The sequence below is a fragment of the Pelophylax lessonae genome (genome assembly GCF_965119305.1).
Source record: "Pelophylax lessonae genome assembly, chromosome: 5".
NCBI classification, from domain to species: domain Eukaryota; kingdom Metazoa; phylum Chordata; class Amphibia; order Anura; family Ranidae; genus Pelophylax; species Pelophylax lessonae.
Genome location: NC_138772.1, coordinates 370,939,189 through 370,963,536, shown reverse-complemented (window position 1 = coordinate 370,963,536; position 24,348 = coordinate 370,939,189). Strand labels below are relative to the sequence as shown.

At 40.8% G+C, this 24,348-nt stretch overlaps 1 protein-coding gene across 1 annotated transcript in view; it reads right to left on the bottom strand.

Annotated features, from left to right (window-relative positions):
* RTTN (rotatin) overlaps window positions 1–24,348 on the bottom strand; it is a 423,025-nt gene that overhangs the window by 250,230 nt on the left and 148,447 nt on the right. Inside the window, exons 19-24 of the mRNA XM_082257758.1 lie at window positions 16,642–16,813; window positions 14,021–14,120; window positions 9,254–9,342; window positions 6,349–6,466; window positions 2,966–3,062; window positions 1,477–1,536 (exon numbers count right to left, since the gene is read on the bottom strand). Of these exons, the coding sequence (XP_082113884.1) occupies window positions 1,477–1,536; window positions 2,966–3,062; window positions 6,349–6,466; window positions 9,254–9,342; window positions 14,021–14,120; window positions 16,642–16,813 (636 nt within the window). The remainder of the gene's footprint in view (window positions 1–1,476; window positions 1,537–2,965; window positions 3,063–6,348; window positions 6,467–9,253; window positions 9,343–14,020; window positions 14,121–16,641; window positions 16,814–24,348) is intronic.

Genomic DNA, 24,348 nt, shown 5'->3' with positions numbered 1-24,348 from the left:
AGAGTTGGAGAATAATCTCTTTATTTCTGGAGTGAATCCCCTTTTTTATACATCCCAGTATTCTTTTGGCTTTGCTTGCAGCGGCTTGGCATTGCATGCCACTGCCAAGCCTGTTGTCTACCAGTACCCCCAGGTCCTTTTCCATCTTAGATTCACCCAGAGGTTCCCCCCCTCCTAGTGAGTAGCTCGCTTTCTGGTTTCTGGCACCCAAGTGCATTACTTTACATTTTTCAACATTAAACCTCATCTGCCATGTAGTTGCCCACCCCATTATTTTGTTTAGGTCCGCTTGTAAGGTTTCCACATCCTGCATAGAAGATATTGCCCTGCTTAGTTTAGTATCATCCGCAAATACTGAGATTGTACTAGATATCCCCTCCTCTAAATCATTTATGAATAAATTAAACAGGGTTCGTCCCAGGACAGAACCCTGGGGGACCCCACTTTCCACACCCGCCCAATCTGAGTACTCCCCATTAATCACCACACTTTGCACTCTCCCCTGGAGCCAGTTCTCTATCCAGGTACTCACCTTATGGTCCATACCTACCTTCCTTAGTTTGTACAGTAAGCGTTTGTGGGGAACTGTGTCAAAGGCCTTTGCAAAGTCCAGGTACACCACATCCACAGGCTTACCTTTATCTAGGTGGCAGCTCACTTCATCGTAGAAGGTTAATGGATTGGTTTGGCAAGAACGATTTTTCATGAATCCATGCTGATTACTACTAATAATACCATTTTCATTACTAAAGTCTTGTATGTGGTCCCTTAACATCCCCTCCAAAATCTTGCAGACTACAGATGTTAGGCTGACCGGCCTATAGTTACCCGGGATATATTTCGGCCCTTTTTTAAATATTGGTACCACGTTGGCTTTTTTCCAATCAGCTGGCACCATACCCGTCTGTAAAGTATCCTTAAAAATCATGAATAATGGTCTGGCAATCACCTGGCTGAGTATCGAGTGCCCGGCACCCGCAGATTGTGCACTTCCGCTAGCAGAAGCCAATCGCGTATATATACACGTGATCCTGCGCACAGCTGCCACCCTGTAGCAGTAAAAGTGCTAAAGGTGGTCAGCAAGTGGTTAAATTAACTTGAATAATTTAACCTGAACTCCAGCGAACATATTTAAGCAGTTACAGCAACCCCTTTTTTTTTTTTTCTTTTTTTTGGATAAAGGTTTTACCTAAATAAAATCTGATCATTTTAAGCAACATGATCAGTGGTAAATGGTTCGTCTCAACCCTCTGTTACTTTGTTTGGACAGCTTGGTCCGTTAAAGTAAGTTGATATAACATACTTACTGGCGGAATCACATGGTGAAACTAAAGGGAAAAAAGCCTAAAAAAAAAAATGAATGCAGCCACCACATCTAAGATATGGTAAGCTGCAATTTATTTATTTTTTGTTTTTGGGTTTCATACTGCTTAAATTCAACTTTAGGCAGAAAGTATGTGTTAGAAGTATATTTACCTTCTAGATACTGCGACAGGCAAGCTAAATGCAGGCATGATACTGGATGTACTTTGTGACCTGCACATGACATGAAATATAAATACCCAATAAATAAAAAGCTCAATACATTAAAGCCCCACTGTGGGCCCAGCTATTTTATGTATCATATCTTCAATTTACACATTGACAGCCTCATGTTTTTACTACTTTAGGAGCTCTCCATGCTCTGCTAATTGCTCCTGTTTAATACAGCAGGGAGCAACACTTCCCGCTTAACGCACAGCACAGTGATGAGCTGGTCATATGCTTTGTGAAAGGCTCAGCAGAGAGAAGATGCAGAAGCACAACCCAGGAACTGATGTTATTCATAGACAACATTCTTATGCAGTGGGGAGTCAAAAGTGAGGCTCCCCATTGTATATAACAGAAGCTCATAAAGAAGTAAAAAAACATAAAAAATAAAAGATAAAAAAAATAAAGAAATAAATGAAAAAAGTTGTGCCTAAAGTCAAAGAAGAAAGTGTGCATTTGTTTAAAAACAATTCAGCTTTAGGCCCCTTTCACACAGGCGGACCGTTCAGATCTTTTTGGCGGATCTGAACGGTCCCCCCATGCATCCCTATGGGGCATCGGAGTTCAGCAAAGACATGTCCGCTGACACTAGATCCGATCCGTCAAATCTGGACGGATGGAAACCCTATTTTCCATCCGTCCAGCGGATCGGATGAGAACGGACCGACGGTCCGTTCCCATCCGATTCCCCCATAGAGATGTATGGGGAACTGACAGCTGTGTCTCCGCACACAGCGCAGAGAACAGCTGTCATCCTCCTGCTCAGCGGGGGATCGGCGGGTCGATCCCCGGCTGAGATAAACAGAGTCCGTCCGAATGACACATAGTGTGAAAGAGTCCTTAGATATTACAAATATAATGACAAATGGCCAAATGTAAAAGGGCACCAGTCAATGGAAGCATGTCAAGGAGAAAGCCGCTGCTAATAAAGATGCTCTGACTGGCATGAAGAATGGTGGTCACTGGCAAAAAGAATGTTGGTTTGGGTCGAATAGAGTTGAAGAAATCAGGATTTCCAAGACATGCTTCACCCTGGGAACACAGTGGTTGATTGGCAGCCTTACAAAAAGATCTTCACTCACAAACTTCTTTTTCTCGAAACCGGATCCAACTTCATTTAAAATGAACATTTCAGGGAAGGCACCAGCTGATGAAATTTTATTGTCAAGTATTTTGTACACAGGTGCCCCCTGCTACAATGTCACAACAAACTCTCTCACAGCTAGAGCGGTTATTAGCAAAGATGAAAAAGGCGACAGTCCTCTAACTAGAATGTTTCGCTTTAAGGTGAAGTCCTTTTTTTAAATGAAGTAAAATAGTGTGTTGTGTGATACAATTTATAACTGGATACAGATCTTGCAAGTATTATATAAAAAAAGTAAATAAAATGAGTTCACTGAAAGTCTATTAACAAAGTACTGTGAGTAATTCTTACCAAGTGTCTGTTCTCGATATGTCATCAAAAAGAAGCAGACATAGTACCGCTGCCGCTTCATTTAGAGCTGAACAATCATTCTGCAATAACAAAGACACTGGAAAAGAACAAATAAGTTAACATCTGGTCTTTTCTAAATAGTCTTGGACAGGGAAGAATTTATTTTTCCACCTATTTCATTATAAAAAAGAGACCAACAAAAGACAAATACCTCATAATGAATATAACAAATATTCATCTTAAGCACACTGTTAACACATCAGTACAACCAAGATGCCAAATGATCATCCAATAAAAAGATCAGAAGAGGACTACAGACAGTTACTGCTTTTATTTACGTAACTATGTAACCAGGGATGGTAGCACCTCGCCTACAGGCTGGTGCTTGATTTAAAGTCCCACCGTGCGATTTTCGTGCGTTTTTGGTGGATGCAGTCTAATTTGACCCCAGTTTTTTCATATACAGGGATGGAGACCATAGCATGACCTGCTTGTCTCATGTAAAGTCCCAAATATTTTATGAAATTAGGGATGGAGGCACTGAGCTATACAGGCAAATTGCCTCATATCTGTTTTACACTGCATCCGCCAAGGGATTGGAGGTGTATGCTTCTCAGCTGGTCGTTTTCAGTTTGTACCATCTGAAGAACATTGCTATTAGAGCATTGAGATACTATACCAGTCGTGGATGGAGGTGCGTTGGGGGAAGTTTGGACGGCTCCCTCCCACCTGCCTCCTATCCATCCATTAGCAGCCATGTGCTCCCAGAGTGGAGACACTCAAATTTAAAAGTGTTAGGACTGCAGATAAAACAGGGTGCCGTGTCGTGGCTCTGCAGCTTACACATGCGTTTGCAAATGCCTGTCAACTAAACCCCTGTTCTTTATTTATATCGAGACAGGTCTACTTGGTTGGTGGCAGACTGGAGGGTGAGTACATCAGACTGGGGGCTGGCTGGCTTCCATGCACCTCTTTTAATCCTTTTCAATTTGTTTTTTCCGATATACGGATGGAGACGCTGGGCATACCTGCTGGTGTCTCACTTAAAGTCCCACATAGCCCACATTGTCTACTGCTTTTATTTACAACACTGTCTACTTATACCACTACAGGAGGATATCTTACAAACTGAACTGAGGAACAAGAACTCATCCACCAAGGCCCGTGCACACAGTCAATTAAGGGGAAAAGAAAAGCTGACCATCTAGTTGCACCCCTGTATTTTCAACATTAATAGTAAAACCTAACGTATACGTGTTTTTTTTTTTTTTAATGAGCTTATAATATTGCTTATATATAGTGTAAGGCGCTGTAGTGAATTGGTGGATGGTGCTATCATGTAATAATAAGAAAATAGGGATCTTCACCAGCATAACTGGTTATAGTGATAGTCCTCTCCTTTATTCAGGCCTATGACCAGAGTTAGAGTATGTCCATGCCCATGTTGCACTTGCGCTAAACAAATGCATTGAAAACTTGCGTTCTTGATTTCATAAAATTTGGATTCCATGTTTTTTTTCCCCAATAAGACAGGGAAAAAAAAAAGAAAAAAATTGTATCCTTGACACCCTAATATTGCTACTGGATCCCCATGCAAATCGGGTTGAGAGGCATTCAATTGCAACTTCAGATCCATTGACCTCCCTCTAGCTTTTTGGAATTTCTAAGTAGTTAAACTAACCTCAGTTTCTGAATCCACAATGCTTAAATTTGTGTGGTTATAGTGCTTTACATTTCTCAGTGGTTCAGCAAACATAATGGGGAAATTGAAAACACTAACAGCTTTTGTTAGGATGTTCAATAAGGCATTTTTTCTTCTAACCATTTGTATAGCTGGTCTTTTTCAGTTTGTAGCTCTCCAAACCAAAGAAACATATATGGGTAGGCTTATGCCCCCATAAAATACAATAGAGAAGTAAAGTATATTAAAAAGAAGCCTCATCAGACTGAATTGTTTGTGTGATAAAGCTTTGTGCTTCATGACGGAAGGCACTCAAGACTCAAGAAACGCATGCTAGTTCTCCGTCAATCTTGTTACACCAGCATAGGTTCAGCTTCACTACTCTGGAATAAATATGCAACAGTTAACAGAAATTACTTCTTCCAAGAGGCTATTTTACTTCAAGATAGTTTCAATTTAAAAACCAAGCACATTTCCTCAGCTCTTTTCCTTAAAGTGGTTGTTTTCTTGTACCCACAGGTAAGCCTATAATAAGGTTTACCTGTAGGTACAGTGAATATCTCCTAAACATAAATTATTTAGGAGATATTCAAATGTGTAGCAGCCGGAGACATCCCCAGCGCATGCACACTGCTCTCTCAAAGGGCGGTACACTTAAGTATGCCATCCTTTAAGAGTGCTGTGCCGCAATCATGACTTCCGTGCACAATGGGGGGGGGGGGGGTGACGTCATTCAAACGGCCAGAGGCCATGAACCCAAAAGGAAGGCCAGGTGAAGAGGAAATCCCTGTCAACGGAGACAGGGTGCTGCTGAAGGGATTAATTTTAAAAGGTATGTCTAAAGCCTCGTACACACGCACCGATTGTTGGCCGACCGATCGGCCGTCTTTTGTCCAGTGTTGTTGTGTTGGTTGAAATGTGCTCGAGTCTAGACTGCACACGAATTTTGTCGGCCAACAACAACTAACTGCAGAAGTGATGTCATGTTCTGGTTAACTTTTCGTGTGTTTTTTCTTCTCTGAGCATGCCCAGTCTTGCTCATCACATTTTTGTCTGCCGAAATCTGTAATGACTGAAGAACAATCGTCCGTTCTGGTGACGGCCAACAAAAATTTTAGAGCATGCACACCAGATTTTGTTCGGCCGAAAAGTCGCAGTCAGTTGTCGGAAGCATCATACTAACAAGCCGACAATCGGCCGATCGGACGTTGGACGAAAATTCACGGCCAACAATCGGTGCGTGTGTACGAGGCTTTACTTACCCTGCTTTTTTTTTTTTTTTTTTCTTCAAACAGTTTACTACCACTTTAAAGCAATTAGAGATTTAGGCTCCATTCATACCTGTGCATGTCATTTTCAGGCGTTTTTTTGGGGCATTTTTTTGCAGGTGTTTGGAGGTAGGCATTGACATCTAACAAAAACGCTTGTAATCTGCCAAAAAAGAAGCTTATGTACTTTTTTGAGCTTCAGGCGTTTTGCTTCAGGCGACAAAACGCTCATATGTGAACAGGGGCCATTGAAATACATGGTTTGCTTGTTGGGCGTTTTGAAACTTCAGAGATTAGTGTTTTACGAGCTGAAAAACACTCAGGTGTGAACAGGGCCTTAGGGTCAAAATATCTCATCAAACAGATTCTACTAATGGTACTACTGGTACTAATGGCATGTGATATTGAGCAAACCTGGAATACAAGCATCCTACCTCTGAACAAAGTAAGGAGAAAATCCGGCTCCTGTGCTAGTGTAAGGCGCATGACTGGGTCAGCGTATACCAACTTTCGTAGTAGTGTTAAGCATGGGCTAACCATGCACTCAAAAGCCTGGAGATTAAAACAGGAATTTTATTTACATGGAATACATTTGATCTCAAATATTTAAAGACAAAAAGCACAAATACACAATACTAAAAAATGGTTTTGCTAAATACAGACTTCATATTATAAAGCAGGTCTAATAAAAAAAAGCGTACATACAGTTTAGAGCAAAGAATTAGCTCTCAACTAGAACATTCAAGTTGAAGATTGAAAATGAAACAATTGGAACTCATATCTTTAGTTCAGAGTATTTAATATGGCAACATTATGGGACCCTGTCTATGTATAGACCTTACCTAAAAGCCTCACAGCAAAATGGTTTAATGGTACATTCAATATGCAGAAATAAAGTGAATAATAATATAACAACATTGATACTACTGACACTGATAATACTGCTAATACTAAAATAATAATAGCAATAATAAAGTTTTTTATTTATTTTTTAGTAACTTATGGTAAAGTGAACATAAAGTCAAAGTCATTGAAACTTGGTTTGCTAAAGCATTGCTAGTCTTTAAAAAAAAAGAAAAAAAAAAATACATTTCAGTTTTTGTTTTTTTTAATAATGGTTTTCACCTCTTTAACCACTTAAGCCCCGGAAGATTTTACCCCCTTCCTGACCAGGGCCTATTTTGCGATTCAGCACTGCGTGACTTTAACGGACAATTGCGTGGTCGTGCGGCGCTGTACCCAAATTAAATTGACGTCCTTTTTTTTCCCACAAACAGAGCTTTCTTTTGGTGGTATTTGATCACCTGTGCGATTTTTTAAACATGCGCTATAAACAAAAAAAGAGCGACAATTTTGCAAAAATAACAATATTTTTTAAATTTTTTATATGAAATTCCCCCAAAAAAATGTAAAAATCAAAATTTTTTAACATTTTAGGCCAATTTGTTTGCCATATGTTTGGTAAAAAAAAAAAAAAAAATTGCAAAAAGCGTATTTTGATTGGTTTGCGCAAAAGTTATTGCGTTTACTAACTAAGGGAAAGATTTTTGTCATTTTTATTGTTTTTTTTTTTAACGAGTAATGGCGGCGATTTGCGATTTTTTTTTGCGGGACTGCGACATTGCGGCGGACAGATCGGACCCTTGACTGACATTTTTGACACTTTTGGGGGTACCAGTGACATTACTACAGTAATCAGTGCTATACATATGCACTGTTACTGTAAAAATGACACTGGGAGGGAAGGGGTTAACTTTATTGGAGAGGTTAAGTGTGTCCCTAGGGGCATGCTTCTAACTGTGATTGGATGTGGCTTTGTGTGTAACAGCAGAGATCTACGGTCCTACATAGCAGGACCGTATGATCTGTGCTGTTACACAGGGGAGAAAGACAGGCAGCCGCCTGCCTTTCTCCCGCTGTATCCGACGATCGCGTGTGACCGGCGGACATCGGGTCCGCCGGTCACACGCGCGCGCCCCCTATTGGCTCACAGGCTAGTGACGTACCGGTAACCTGCCATTCGTCCTTCCGGAGGGACCTCTTGCGACGTCCTCTGGTTCTCACTGCTCGTGAGCAACCCCAGACACCGTGCATCACCGATCAGGGTAAAGACCCAACAACATTGGCTCTTTACCACGTGATCACTGTGTCCAATCACAGCGGACCACATCTGTCAACAAAGACCGGTAAATCGCTGTTCCGGCTTCTTCTCCTCACACACCCATCCTGAGTTACTGGCTTAAACCCTAGAGCCCCCTGGAACCTAAAATGTATCCCAATCTGGCCGGAAGAAAGAGGATGACACCATTGGCTACAGGAAGTCCCATGGAGGAAGCCCAAACCAACAACTAAAGCTAGGCCCAAATGACATCAAGCCTCACAGCACAGGGAACAGCGCGCTCAAGTGTGGATACAGGAGATAGACAGGCAGCACTAGCAAAAGGAAAAAATACAGGACCAAGGCTACTCTGGAACTCACAATTCCTGCCGTTGGATCCGTTTACAAAACTAGATCCAATCCTCACCCATCACGGCGGGCAGTTTCTAATCAACCTCCAGGGAACTCGATCCCCTCTGCCTGGCGTTTCACTGCCCTAAACCTGTACAGCATCCTTACGGAAGCGCCTTGCTCAGTATCACTAAGTATTACTGCACAGAGTTCCATATCTGCCGAGTCTAGGGCCGAAAGATCGCATTAAAGGAAAAACCTTACGAAAGTTGATCGTCCACTGTAGCGAGACCAGGGTACCAATCTTCTTAGCACGATAGCTGCCCGACTGGGTCTGGAATACCATTCTCCTTATGCCAGCATGGACTCTTAGAGAATCTGGTAGCTTGTGCGGAGAGCTGCAAATCCATGACCACTACCTTTGACACTGGCAAAAAAACTGGGGATTCCCTAGAGCGGTGGGGTTATATAGGGGAGGACTTCCAGTCTTTGATTGCCAGTGCCCATTCCTTTACGATGTATGAATAAGAAAAAAGGCAGGTTTTTAAAAAAGAAATGTGGTCTTTTTGTGCTTCTATCAGAAAAAAACAGTGGTGATTAAATATCACCCCATAAAAGCTCTGTCTCCAAAAAAATGATAAAAATTTAGTTTAGGTACAGTGTTGCATGACTCAGTAATGGCCATTCAAAGTTGAGCGCTGAAAGCTGAAAATTCCAGAAGGAAGGGAGTAAAAGTGCCCTGTTTTGAAGTGGTTAATATGCCCAGATTATTATAGAACATAGCCAACTTGCAGAATGATAAATAAATGTGCCATGTTTGTTCTCAACAAACTAGGCAGCAATGACGATGTGTTATAATGAAACAGACCTTGAACAATGACTGTACTAACCTGCCCATCTTGGTGCACCCATTTCTGCAGTACATTACGTATTGTCTCCACAACCTTCTGCTCTTTAACTACACTGTGCATTGTAGTATCTGTAGATAAAAATAAGAAAATGTAAGAAAAGAATATCAAATTCTTTCACATCAAAAAACGTGGTCCTCTCTAAACAAGTATCTTGTGCAATTCCAGACATTTGAATAAACAGACTCTACCATAGAATGAGTGAGTGTCTCAGAGGCCAAAGAGAGCCCAAATAGCAAATAACTTTCCCAATGTCCAAAAGAGATTTTATTAAAACAAAAATCATAAAACGCAAGTGAAAAACACACACTCTAAAATGATATGAGAAATTTTTCTGAGATGGCCACAGACTCACAATGGCTACAATACAACCTCATTTAATGACAAGTAACAGAAATAAATATTCAGCCAAAAAGACTCAATGACAAGTTTCATTTTCATAGTTTTATTCCCTCTTCCCAGTTATAGCAGTTGCCGTGTGTTTAAATATGCCTGCGTATAGCCAATACATGGTTCAACCTCGCTTACTAAGGCTTGGTTCATATATATGCAAATTGGATGCATTTTTAACTGCATCCAATTTGCATAACATGTGCATTGGACTGGCTTTCAATGGAGTCAGTTCACACATGTGCAGAGTGGCTGCAGTCCATTTTTAAAAAGGGTCCTGTGTGATTTTGGGTCTGGTTTAGGTGCACGTTTAGGAAAAAATGCGTACCTGAATCGCACCCAAGCTGGGGAACAAAACAGCAACGGATGCCAGACTGCAAACCGCAGCCTGACATGTGTAAACCCAGCCTAATGCACTCCATAAACTATCAGACCTGGCACCTCTGTCTTCCCCCACAATACAGGATTTGTGAGGAAAGAGGTGGCCATTACTCGTCTATGCCACCACAAGTCCATGAGATGAAGTTCAAAGCTTTTTTTTGCGTGTTTTCATGCTACACATACAGGCAGCACATTAATTTCAAAGTGCTGCCTTACCAGCAACAAATGTACCACAGAATCTCATGTACCTTCTTAGGCATTGTGAAACGCACATCTGCTTGCCGCATTTGGGATGCAATTACCAATGAATGGCACTGCAAGCGCAAAATTTGTTTTTTGCACATTGACGGGCGTTTCACAAAAAAATTAAAAAATAGTAATAAATTACGGTGTTTAAAAAATTTATATTAAAATGTATGACTCATAAAACAAATATAGAAAATGTAGAGTCAGTGGGACCTTAACATTTACATATATCTGTGCATTCATGCAGCATATTCACAATATAACTGTCATTCTATTTCATGATTCAAATCTAAATAGCACTCCTCATGATTGTTCAGCAGTAAAAATTGTATTAAACAAAAAGTATTAAAGAAAAAGTATGCTAAAGACAGAAAAGCACATAATACACATGCTAAATGCAAAGAAACTGTATGTATTTTATAGGGTTGCCACCTCATCTCTTTAAAACCAAACACATATTAATTACACAGGTTCTGTGGCTGATTAAGGTGGTAATTCAACTCACTTAGTGCCTTATCTGCATTAAATTCACCTGAGAACCTGTGTAATTAATAAGTGTTCAGTTTTAAATGGATGAGGTGTTAACCTAAGTATTCTTAGGGCCCGTTTTACACTGATGTGCTTTTGCTGCGCTAAAACTTAGCTGTACAGTGCACCAAAAATGCAATAAAAAGGTGTGACGGTACTAACCGTCACTATGAGTGAAAGACAGATAATTAATGGTTTGGATCGGTTCAAGTGGGACAGTAATATTTGTCAACCAAATCTTCATATAGAAATATGAAGATTTAATACCACCTTACACATTGTATTCCAGGTGCTTGTCTGTGAGTGAGACACACACAGACTGTCATTGGCAGATGTCCCTATTGTTTGTGTATTGGGAGGGAATGTGGATTGTGCCTGTCTCATTGTTAAATGTTAATGACCTCACATTGTTCTGTCTGCCTTAAGATAAACCTATTATGGGATGTATATGTGTATGTGGATTGGCTGCTAAGGGGGAGGGGGGATTGTCCCACAGTGTATATCTTTGTGTACACTGTATGGAAGTGTAAAACTCTGTTTTCATTGGATTGTGAATGTCAGGGCCACCTGGGCGGTAACCTTGTGGGGGAAAACTGTATAAAAGTCTGTTTCTTGTTCAATAAAGTTGATTTATACTTCACCCTCAATCTAGAGTCCTGTTTCTCATTGGGGGAATATGCTACAAGGGATTGCTATGTCCTTCATACTCCCTTAGATAATCACTAAGCTCTTGTAAGAGCTTGTTCCTGTTTCTGCTGCACTCTCTGGGGAAAGAGAGGGTCACCCACGGGAACCTGGAGCCTTGTCGTAGGTCCATGGTGGGTAGGAGACGTTGAGACTCCAACCAAGCTGCGGCGGTTCGTGGGGTCTGAGGTGCATATGGTGTCGGGTGGAGTGCTTGGAGCCCTCGGGAAGAACTAGGAGCATCCGTCAACGGAGGTACCAGGTCGGGGTGCCGGTTGATCTGTTACAAAAGGTTTCCCTTTAAATCCTATGGAACTTTTCACATCAGTGCGCTGCAGGTGCAGTGCATTTTTGAAAAGTCCTGCATGCTTTGGTGCCCTGTCTCAAAAATGCACCTCCTATGGATTCCTATAGCAAAAGCACCAAACAATGCATAAAAATTGCACCCATGGTACATATTTTTTAAATCAAAAATCCTAGCTGCATGCTGGAAGTCAGGAATTCAGAAAATGCACCAAAAATGTGATCTGCATTTTTAAAAAATTCATACCAAGTTTTTAAGTGCACCAGTGTAAAACAGCATTAAAAGAAACCCCCCAATTAACGCATTACATGGTAGTACAGGCATAATCTAACTTGTTAAACATTAATTTGTTGCCCCCCGCGCTATAGCCGAAGTACAGCTACAGCGCTTACTCGAATTTCAGGGAGGCCGTCTTTAAACGGCCTCCCAGAAACAGGCTCCCGCGAGCGCGCATTGGGGAAAATCTGTGTCGGCCATGTCCCTTGGACACAGCCAATCACAGATCGTGGTAAATGGCCAATCACAGCGGCCATTTACCACGTGATCGGACCATGCAATGAGAGATGATCTCATATGTAAACATATGAGATCATCTCTCATCGCCAGCTCTCCCTCCTCACACAGAGACTGCGTGTGAGGAAGGAGCAGAGCCGATCAGCGGTAAGCTGACACAGAAAAAGGTAATCAGGGCACTGATCGCCAGTGCCCTGATTACAAAAGTGGTAAATAAATGCCATAAGTGCCCCCCCCATTAGTGCCCACAATCAGTGCCCATAGTGCTGCCAGTCAGTGCCCATCAGTGCCTGCTCATCTAGGCACTGATGGGCACTGACTAGCAGCACTATGGGCACTGATGGTGCTGCCCATCAGTGCCGCCCATCAGTGCTCATCAGTGCCGCCCGTCAGTGCCGCCTCTTAGTGCCCATCAGTGCCACCTCTCAGTGCCCAGCAGTGCCACCTATCAGTGCTCATCAGTGCCGCCTATCAGTGCTCATCAGTGCCGCCTATCAGTGCTCATCAGTGCAGCATATTAGTACCTCCTCATCAGTGCCACCTCATCAGTGCCCATAAGTGCCACCTCATCAGTGCCCATAAGTGCCACCTCATCAGTGCCCATAAGTGCCACCTCATCAGTGCCCATCAGTGCAGCCTATCAGTGCCCATCAGTGCCGCCCCATCAGCGCACATCAGTGAAGGAGAAAAATGTATTTATTTTCAAAATTTACTCGCAGAAAATAAGAAAACTTTTTTTTTTCTTTTCAAAATTTTCTGTATTTTTTCTTTTTTTTGTAAGAAATAAAAAAAACCCAGAGGTGATTAAATACCACCAAAAGAAAGCTCTATTTGTGTGAAAAAAATGATAAAAATTTCATATGGGTATAGTGTAGCATGTCCGCGCAATTGTCATTCAAAGCGTGAGAGCGCTGAAAGCTGGAAATTGGCCTGGGCAGGAAGGGGGTATAAGTGCCCAGTAGGCAAGTGATTAATAAATAACGCTAGATCAGGTAGGAATGATTGTGAATTTAAACTACTTAATGTCCAACTGCAATACTTGCTGCAAGGATAATCTAATTCTGAGCAATGTCTGTTGATTGTTCCATCGCAGTTTGAACTATATCACTCAGTAATATTTGTTGTATCCATGAACAGTAAAGAACCAGAGTCTGCCTCCAATTCATGCTGGCATACCTATTTGTTTTTGGATGGGCTGTATTGTATGCTAGTTTAAAATGCGTAGCTCTCACTAAGCTGTATAGTCAATATTTCGAGTACCTGTAATGGTTTTTAGTGCTGTAGCTAGTATATGCTAGTATATGCTAGTTATACTTTGGGCTGACAGAGTCGTCACACAATGAATGGGTTCAATGGTGCTTGGCAAAGGGGATATATGACCAAGTCAGGCACCAGACCAAATTCAACCCAAAATACTGGCTTTATCAACATGCACCCAAGGCTGTCCATTACTAGCTCCTTCATATGGCATTACTGACATGCAGTTTTAGGTATAGAATTTTGATGTACAAATTTAAACAGAAGAAAAAACATCTAAAATGAGACTTTATTATACTGGCGATTCTCAAATAAACAAAAATAACAGATTTGCTATGACCTGAGGTATTCTTTCTGCAGAAGAGCTAAGGTAATCTAATTGATTATTTTTAGGTGAAAGGAAAAAAACAAAAAAAAAAAAAAAACAAACCTCTTGCTTATCTTACCTTGTGTTATAACTGCCAGCTGTTCAGCGGCTGATTTGCGAAGTGCTATGTCCACACTTTCTGAAGTTAAGATTTCAGCCACTTTCTTGACAGTCTCTGCCTACAAATTCAATACACATTGCATACTGATTAAAAACCCTTGTTCACTGAAATAAAAATCCAGCCTCAAGGACAACAAAGGCTAATTGTATTATAGAAAAACTACAACCTGAATTGTGTTAAGAGATGTCACAGAAAGAAAATCAAGACGTATTAGGAAAACTAAGGTCTGTTCTAAATAATGAACATTTGTACTTTTTTAATGAGCAATGACTGAGATTAATAGACACACAAAAAAAGTTGATGTTAAAGAACTAGGTCATGAAATAAAAGGTGCAGACTGCTATAGCTGAACTCTTCCAAATTTGCTAGTTGCCTAGCTGTTATTGCTGGCAATGTGGCTTCAGTGTCTTAAAATGGTAGTGTACCGATTTTTGTGACTTTTACCTACAGGTAAGCCTATAATAAGGCTTACCTGTAGGCACAATTAATATCTCCTAAGCCTGCACGGTTTAGGAGATATTTGCACTGCATGCAGCCGCTGGCGCGAGCATGCGCGCATGTGACGTCATCGCGGCTCCGGCCACTCACAGCGCGGGAGCCGCAGAACCCGGAAGAGACGCCGAGGGATCATGTCCGCTCCCACAGCGGTGTCCGGGGGTCCGTGACGAGGCTTCGTTCTAAGGTAAGTATTTCATAATGAGCTAGTATGCGATGCATACTAGCTCATTATGCCTTTGTCTTGCAGGGTTGTTTTTTTTTTGAGTATACTTCCGCTTTAATGTCTTTATCTGGACAAATATGGCGGTAATAACTTGTACATTTTTGGGTCTGCATACTTGATCCAAGCCAGAGACTAATGGCTTGAATACACGATTAGAATATTGCCCGATCATTCGACCACCGACTTTTGAAAAAGTATTTGTTGGTGGAAAAACGTTGCCAACATACACGGTCCGAATATCGGCCAACCGTTGCCCGCCAACCATTGAAACAGTCGAATCGAAAAATATTTCCAGGCATGAGTGATGACGTTATACAGATTTCAAATGAACGACCTCAACACCAACGTATAGAATATCGTTCATTCGCAAACGAGACGACAGAATTTTTCGGGTTTTTCAAACGGTATTTTTCGTTCACAATATCAATATCGCTCATTGATGGCTGGGCATTAATGAGTAGAATATCGGCCGATCGCTCGCTGAACGGAGATTTTCTTATCGTGTATTCGAGTCTTTAAAGTGGTTGTAAACCTTTGTTTTTGTTTTTTAATAAAAATAACAAAACATGCCTATACTTACCAGCTCCATGCAATCGTTTTGCACAGAGCAGCCCCGAACCTCTTCTTCTGGTGTCCCCCACTGGCCCTCCTCTTCATTAGGGGCACCTGAGTCCCACTGCTGCATCTACTGACACAGATAACAGGCCTCAGCCCTGCCCCTGCTCCCGTGTCAATGGCTCCTGCTGCTATCAATCAGTACAAAGAGGAGGGAGACAGCAGCTAGAGCTGCTGCACTCGTGCACATCACTGGATCGGATCGGGCACAGTGCAGCACAGAAGGTTTTTCACCTTAATGCAGACATCAGGACCTGGCTCTGCCCCCTAGTCACTGGCTTTGACAGCAGCAGGAGCCAATGGCTCGAAACCAGGAAGTGAGGAGAGAGAAGAGCTGCAGATGGGAACAGTGCTAGATCGAATGAGGGCTCTGGTAAGTGTAAGGAAAGTGAGGGGGATACTGATGTTTAAACATTTTTTATCTTAATGTAAGGTATGCATTAAGGTAAAAATGTTTAGGCTTTACAACCACTTTAAGGTTTAGAGGGACAGCATTCCACACAACACATAAAGGCTTGGCCACAATAAGGCAACATGCAGGAACCCATACCAACCAATGTAAATGTATCTAACAGTAATGACACTGCATACACAGAAAGCGGACCATCAGCTATATATTACTGTGTTTACACTTTAGTTTTGACCTTTTTCATAAACCTAATAAAACAGTACATAAAAGAAACAAAAATGTGTACAATTATTCTTGACACAATGGAATCAAAACCATACAATTATAAGGCTAAAAGTTACAAAACATATGCTCTCAAGGATCATTAAATCCACAGTAACAATGGCCCTCTTGTACAATTGCTTTAGTTTAACTAGATCATCTTCTGACATTTGAAATAAGATGCAACATGGCCCCACCCTAAATTGAGATTTGTATTGATCTTATAGGGATCTGTTGATGAACTTACAAACAGGTCAATATAAAATATACCCCAGAGGGTCAACATTAATGTCTAAGTGCCCAGATTTCCCAAATTAATCAAAAACACAAGAATACTGTATACATAAAAGGCAGATGAAGGATCACAATGACATAAATATGACAGTTTTCAAATGAGGACCTTACCAATCATGAATCAAAGAAAATAACAATAACTTGGCTCCATTATTATTCCCAATAAAAAAGAGGAACATTTTCAGTCATATATTATATTGTGTGTGCTATTTTATGCAAATGCATGGCTATCAAGCTAAAAGACATATATTTCATAGAAAGATCAATAAATATGTTAACCTTGAAAAAGGATATTCCCTTATCATCCAGCTTTAAGTCAAGCGGTCGCTCTGTAATATAAATGCTAACGGCTTTAGACATTACACTTCCTTGCAGCTCGGGGCGCCTGCACCTTGAATCTCTTTCATTCATTAGGTGGACTGATAGCCACTTAATGCCCACAGAACGGAGCCTAGAAAAATTAAATCATAAAAGCATTGAAACATTGTGATTGAAACCATAAAGCGGTTTATTGATAACCAGCATGTCTACAAGCACTTTGAAATACCCTATTATAACTTTACTACTGCAACATTGTGGCTCAATATAATGATGCATTTTATGCTTAATACATTTTATCTATCACCAACTCTACCATCCAAACTAATAGCTTTTCCCGCCCATAATACTTCGCAAAACTTCTAAAAGTGGTTGTAAAGCCACTTTGTTTACATAATAGAATCCCATATGTTCCATTAGATTATGTGTCCCAGTGTATGATCTATATAAAATATGTAGCTTTATACCTCATCTCAGAGCGCCACTCACGTGACTGCCCACCGCTCTCCTCCCCTGGTCCGATAACTACAACGGGAGGGGCTGAGAATCCTCTGCTGGCGTCAGCCGCGAGGAGGGGAGGGGGACCGGCGGGCGGCCACGTGAGTACCAAGCGGCGCTCTGAAAAAAGGTATAAAGCTACATATTTTTTTATATAGAACATACACTGGCCACATAACTTAATGGAACATAGGGGATTCTATTAATAAAACACAGCAGTTCTGCACTGACACTAGCTGACAGGCAGGCAGGGAGGGGGAGAGAGACAGTGGTGTGACAGAGGCACATAAACTGATCACGGTATCATGGCTCAGCAAAGCGGAGGGCAGCACCAGGCAGCATCAGCCAGGTATTATAGATGATACAAAGGGACAAATTACACAGCAGAAGCACTGTGCTGTTATTCATTCTTTCAAAGAACAGGGTTATTTTATTATTTTAGGGTTACAACCACTTTAACAGGGTCTAGAGTCCGGTATCAAATTTGTCCATAAAACTGTTGCTATGCAATGCAGTGACCAGCGTACATGCCCCCTTTCAATGCAGTGACCAGCATACATGCCCCCTTTCAATGTAGTGACCAGCGTACATGCCCCTTTCAATGCAGTGACCAGCATACATGCCCCCTTTCAATGCAGTGACCAGCGTACATGCCCCCTTTCAATGCAGTGACCAGCATACATGCCCCCTTTCAATGCAGTGACCAGCATACATTCCCTCTTTCAATGCAGTGACCAGCGTACATGCCCCTTTCAATGCAGTGACCAGCATACATGCCCCCTTTCAATGTAGTGAGCAGCGTACATGCCCCTTTCAATGCATTTTATTAAAGGAGTAGAGGCTATTCAAGTTGACTGAAGGCTTAATTTGCAGAGTAAATCTTAGTGAATGACACTAGGTCTACTTTAAATGCTCATGTTATGTGCTAGCGAACATCCTGTTTTTTTAATTTTCCCATATATAATTAGATAAAAAAAAAAGAAAATCAGAAGTTCACCTTAATAACTAAAAGTCACTTTTCAAAGTGAACATACATTTTGCAAAGTTCATTTTGCTAGGTGAACTACCTCTACTGCTCACAACCACAACATAGTTACATAGTTAGTCAGGTTGAAAAAAGACACAAGTCCATCTGGTTCAACCAAAAAAAAACAGTATTGAAAACCCAACCATACAATCCCATATACGCAATTCTATACCCGCTGTTGATCCAGAGGAAGGCGAAAATAAACCCCAGCAAAGCATGATCCAATTTGCTACAGCAGGGGAAAAAAAATCCTTCCTGACCCCCGAGAGGCAATCAGATATTCCCTGGATCAACTTTACCCAAAAAAAAAAAAAAATACCCAATTATATTATGCACACCTAGGAAAGAATCCAGACCTTTTTTTTTAAAGCAATCTAGTGAGCTAGCCAGAACCACCTCTGGAGGGAGTCTATTCCACATTTTCACAGCTCTTGCGGTGAAGAAACCTTTCCGTATTTAGAGACTAAATCTGTTTTCCTCTAGACGTAAAGAGTGCCCACTTGTCCTCTGTGTTGACCTTAAAGTGAACAACTCAACACCAAGTTCACTATATGGACCCCTTATGTATTTATACATATTGATTATATCCCCCCTTAATCTCCTCTTCTCAAGAGAGAATAAATTCAGTTCCTCTACGTGTATAAATGTTTATGTCAAACAGCAAGGATATTTATGCCCTTGAAAGGGTACATATACCGGCCAGGGGGGGTGATTGGAACAAGCAGCTACTCCAGCGGGAAATGCGCTGGATTGCTAGGCTTGCGGCAACCACCCCCCCTGGCCTAAATGAGGCGGAAAGCTATAGGCCTTTTCTAGAGGGTTTTTCCTCGGGGAAAACAGACTGAGGGTCCTCACTCTCTATGTCCCCTTTCCCTTGGGAAATATACTCCACACTTCATATAAATGTGGGTAAATTTCTCACTTAGATCTCAAATACCTTTTCCTTATTCAAACTAGGACCATCACTACATTGTAAAACCCTCCCCCCCTTTTTTCCCCCCCTTTTTTCCCCCCCTCCCCCCATCATGATTATGTGATAGTACTAATATACCAAACTTTATGAGATATCAGATCTCTAAGTGGGTCACAAAATCATCAACATTATAATATACTAATATATCCTAAATTGGATATACATTTAAACTGTTCAAAATAAATATGTGATGCATGCTGCGACTAACATTTTTCCCTTTTGTCACAGGTTAACTCTGGGTGGGTGGATTTACAACTATAGACCGGTTTTGGGTCTTTTCTGTGCAAATATCCCCTGATTGGGGAATTCTTGCCCCTCCTGCCCCCCTTCTCCTGTGCACCAGAGGTTTTTCCTTTCCCTCTTTTTGAAAAACCCCCCTTTTCTAGATTCTGTTATCTCTTTTTCTTCCCATTGTGTAGGCCTACCAGCCAACGTATATCCCTGTCCATGTAATTGACATCAACATGGCCTTTATATCATCCTTTTTTTCTTTCCCCTCGGGGGGCTCCCCTGCAAATGAGAGCCCGGCACGGGTGAGACATCTCCTATGGGGACCACCAATAGGCCCCCCAAACATCTGGAGAAACGAGCGTTTCCGGGATGTTAACATTTGGTTGCAATGCTCCATATGTCTCATCCTGAAACCCCTGGTCAATCTTTTCCAGGGGATATACGCATCACCCGTGCCTGGGGCGTTATCTTCTACAGATTTCCCCTTTTTTTTTTAAAACGAGTGTCCACTAGCAGTCTCTATATACAATATAGATAGGTATTATTTATCCCATTCACAAGTTTATCTCACTTTCAATTAAAAATTAAATTTAATTTAAATTATCCCCCCTCTATGTATCTACCGCATGACTATACCGCTACAACTTAGGCGGACATATTTGCGGAGTCTATTAGAGAAAAGGGCGGATATGACGTCACCGCCAGTCCAGCGGAATAATCTCCGGGCACTTCAGGCGGAAATGACACACGTCGGAGCCTTTGATTTGGGCGGATGTGATGTCACCGCCAGTCCGGGGAACTTCCGGTGGTAAAAGACGGATATGACGTAACTATTTACAAAGCTCCCGCGGGAATCACCACGAGACTCTGGACACTTGGGTACTTAAGGGGACGCCGAGAGCCAGTACGGAGAGCTATCTCTCCGATGCAACACCGAACGCCTATCGCTCCGATCCATACATAACAGTGAGTACTCTGGAGGAGACCTATATAACTAAAAACTTTTTTCTTAACTATGATGGCAACTTATTACAAGAGGGTTTTATCTTATTTTTCTCTTTATGTGACTATCAGGATCTATAGGACGAGTAATTTTAGATCACATCCTATATCCTATAGGATGATATGTTGCTGTCCTCATTGGATACGGTGACGACAGGCTTCAATCAGAACGGTATGATCGTCTCAGGTGGAATACCTACTTTTAAGTAATAATAAGATATGCAAAATGTATACCTATATAGGCATATTATCTCTGTCCTATACCTTTCAGGCAAAGACTTATATTCCCATTGGGAAGATATAGGTCTCCCCAAAACCCCTGGAAACTGATGGGATACCCCACACCCTCCAATAAATTAGTGAGGTAAGAGCTACTTTAATCACATTACTTAATATAATATATACATTATCCTGATCTACCAAAGTTGAAAAGATATATTTCCTTTTCCCCTGATAGGGTCCCACTCCAATAAATCTAAGAGATATATACATCGGAAGATAATATTTTCCTGGGAAAAATCAGCTTTTTTCTCTTTTTTCCCTATTTTTCCTGGTTTCGTTTTTTTTCTCTTTTTCCCCTCTTTATATGTCTACATGAAAATCATCATAACAGGTGAATTTTACATGAATATTTTCTGTAATAATGCTTATATACATACTTACATTAACCCTGGATCTCTGACAGTTGTAAATATACTCACTGTTTCAGATACAAAATAAATCTTTATACCTGACTCTAGCTCTCAACGCATGGGAGTTTCAATCCCCCCGAAGGGGAACCTTCTTTTGGGCTCTACTGTTTTGCAGGTATGTCTTTTTAACACAAGGGGTTTTTTCATCCTTCCCCTTTTTCTCTTTTTTCTCTTTCTTTTTTTCCCCCCCTTTCCCTCCCCTCTCTTTCTTTCCCCTCCCCTTTCTTCTTCTCCCCCCTTTTCCCCCCCTTTTTCCTTTTTCCTTTTCAATCTTTGGGAGTAGGTTTCCTCTCTAGGAGTATCCTGGACTAGCAAGAGGCTTTCCAGGACCTCTCTAAGGGCAACATGTGGTCGCAGATGCTAATAATACTTTTTACATGTATAAAAAACTTTTCATTGTAAAATGTTTTTATATATATTCTGTTTCTTGGAACTTACATTTGACCATGTATTTCAGGAACATATGCAGACTCCCTGAGGAAGATTTATGTACTAAAACAAACAGTTTGAAACGCGTTGGACTCTGCTATGTACCTACAACTGTATTGTATCATTTATGCTTTTTCGATTCTATGACTTAAACATGTACAGTTTATGATGATTGTCTGTTACAACCACAACCTTACAAAATAAAAAATTTTATAATTACTTCACGTTAAAACTTCTCTTATGAGAGCCTTTACTGTTACCCTTAAAGTCCCACAAACCTAAGGGGGTTTCTCTTTCAGGATATTTATTTCTTGTGTTCTATATTGCCATCATATTATTCAGTGTAACTAGAAATTGATGAGGTTCACGCGTTTTTATTTTATATGCATCTTCTCAATGTTTTTGCAATATAGTGAAGCTTTATTTGAATCCAAACATGACCATAAGAGCCGGTTCACATTAGCGCGACTTGTCAGGCGACTTGTCAGCCTGACAAGTCACGCTCCCTCGCGGTCCATTGACTGCTACAGGACCCGTTCTAATAGGAGCGACACAAGTCGCTCCGACTTAGGAAAAGGGTCCTGTACTATTTCAGGGCGACCTCGGAGAGACTTGCATAGACTTCCATTATGTGAAGTCCCTGCAAGTCGCTCCAAAGTCGTGGTGCAATGTAATGCACAAGTCGCCCCCGAAGTAGTAAGGAGTCGTGTCGCGTTAATGTGAAGCGGCTCTAATGGAATTTAAAATAATAAAACCTTTTTTGTTATGAAAATGTAGTTTATGTGATCCCAATGCCCTTAACACCTATTGGGATAAGAAAAATGGTAGGCTTTCTATAGGGTCATTTTTCCACAGCTAAGTTGATCTGCTCTAGATGAGAAAAATTATTTTGATCTAAGTAAGCTCTAAGTGATATAATCAACAGCACTGTCATATACAAACTTTTTGGGTGTCCAACTGCATTGTAAACTCCCATTGAATAGTAGGTAGCTATTATAACCTGTTATTTGATGAGAAAACTCCAGGCAAAGAGCAAAATACATAAATACAGTCATGTAAAAAAGTAAATACACCCCACAGAATTTGTTGACTTTTTCAACAACAGGCAGTTCTAATAGGCAAACGTTAGATCTTGATTACAAAGGACACATAAAATTGAAATGTATTAATTTTCAGATTTTTCATATAAAAAACAGGAAGTAACCATTAGTTTACCAACACTTCAAATCTATGACATTAGAAACCTATGGTCCTAATAGGTCTCACTTATTAGAACCTCTGTAGGGAGTATCCAGGTGCAACCTGTCTTGTATAAAACCTCAGATGTCTAGGGTCTGTTGTTCGCTGTGCTACTGATGTGGATGGTGTCATCATGCCAAGATCAACAAAGTTCATTAGAAAGTTGTGGATATCTAGGACTCTGGCATGGGATTGCCAAATGATTTAAATCAATTATTTCACTATAAAGAAAATGTTCTAGATTTCAAACAATTGCTAGTTTGTCCCGCACTAGGTGGTCCAGCAAATTCAACCCAGGAGCCGATGCTAAAAGAAGTCTCTAAGAACACTACTTTTATTGAAGGATGTTCAGGTACGCAGTTGCAGGCTACGTACATGCATCAGAAGGGGATTGCACCAGTTTAGCCTCCATGAGAAGTGTATTAAAAAGAAAGAAAAGAAAAACCTTTCCTGAACAAAAAGAACATTAGAGAAAGGTTACAGATTGCCATTGAGCAAATAGACCAAGCCTTCTGGAGCATTGTGCTAATGCCGGTTTCCACTTGGGCAGAGAAGCATATATTTTGTAAAACCGTGAAGATTAATTTGAGCACCTGCAGATACATGCAATAATGTCCTCTGGTGTGTGAGTATTTGTTGGAAATTTTATGGTTTGTTATTGCTTTGCTATCCAAAAGGTCTGGGCAGTGTGCAGCCAATGAGTCAAATGCATCATATACAAGTGTGCGTGATCAGAACGTGAGGCCATTCATCCGAAATGTGAAGCTGACCCGGAAAGAAGTCTATCAACTCAATAATGACCTAAAAAACACTAGCCAATTCAAAGGGGAATGGCTCAAAATGAAGAAATAGAGGGTTATGGACTGTCCTAGTTAAAGCTATGATTTGACTCCCATTTACATTTTGTGGGGGGTGATTTCGAAACAGGCAGTTCATGCAAGGAAACCAATAAAAATCTTTCAAGTGAAAGTTCAAGGAATTTTGCATAGAAAAGTGGTAAAACATGTGACTGGTTGGTAATTTTACAAAATGCTGTAAGAAGTAATTTCAGGTACAAGGAACAATACCAGCTTTGAATGTCAAGGATGTGCTTAAATTTCCACAGTAGACCATTATTGATATTTTTGTTGAATACATTATAGAAATAATGCAAACTTTTCATGTGTTTTTATTCACCCTTATCTGTAGGCATGTTTATATATATTGTGTGTGTGTGTAAAATATTATATATACAGTATCTCACAAAGCTGAGTACACCCCTCACATTTTTGTAAATATGTTATTATATCTTTTCATGTGACAACACTGAAGAAATTACACTTTGCTACAATATAAAGTAGTAAGTATACAGCTTGTAAAACAGTGTAAATTTGCTGTCCCCTAAAAATACCTCAACACACAGCCAAAAATGTCTAATGCGCTGGCAACAAAAGTGAGTACACCCCTAAGTGGAAATGTCCAATTTGGGCTCAAAAGTGTCAATATTTTGCGTGGCCACTATTATTTTTAAGCACTGCCTTAACCCTCTTGGGCATGGAGTTCACCAGAGCTTCACAGGCTGCGACTGGAGTCCTCTT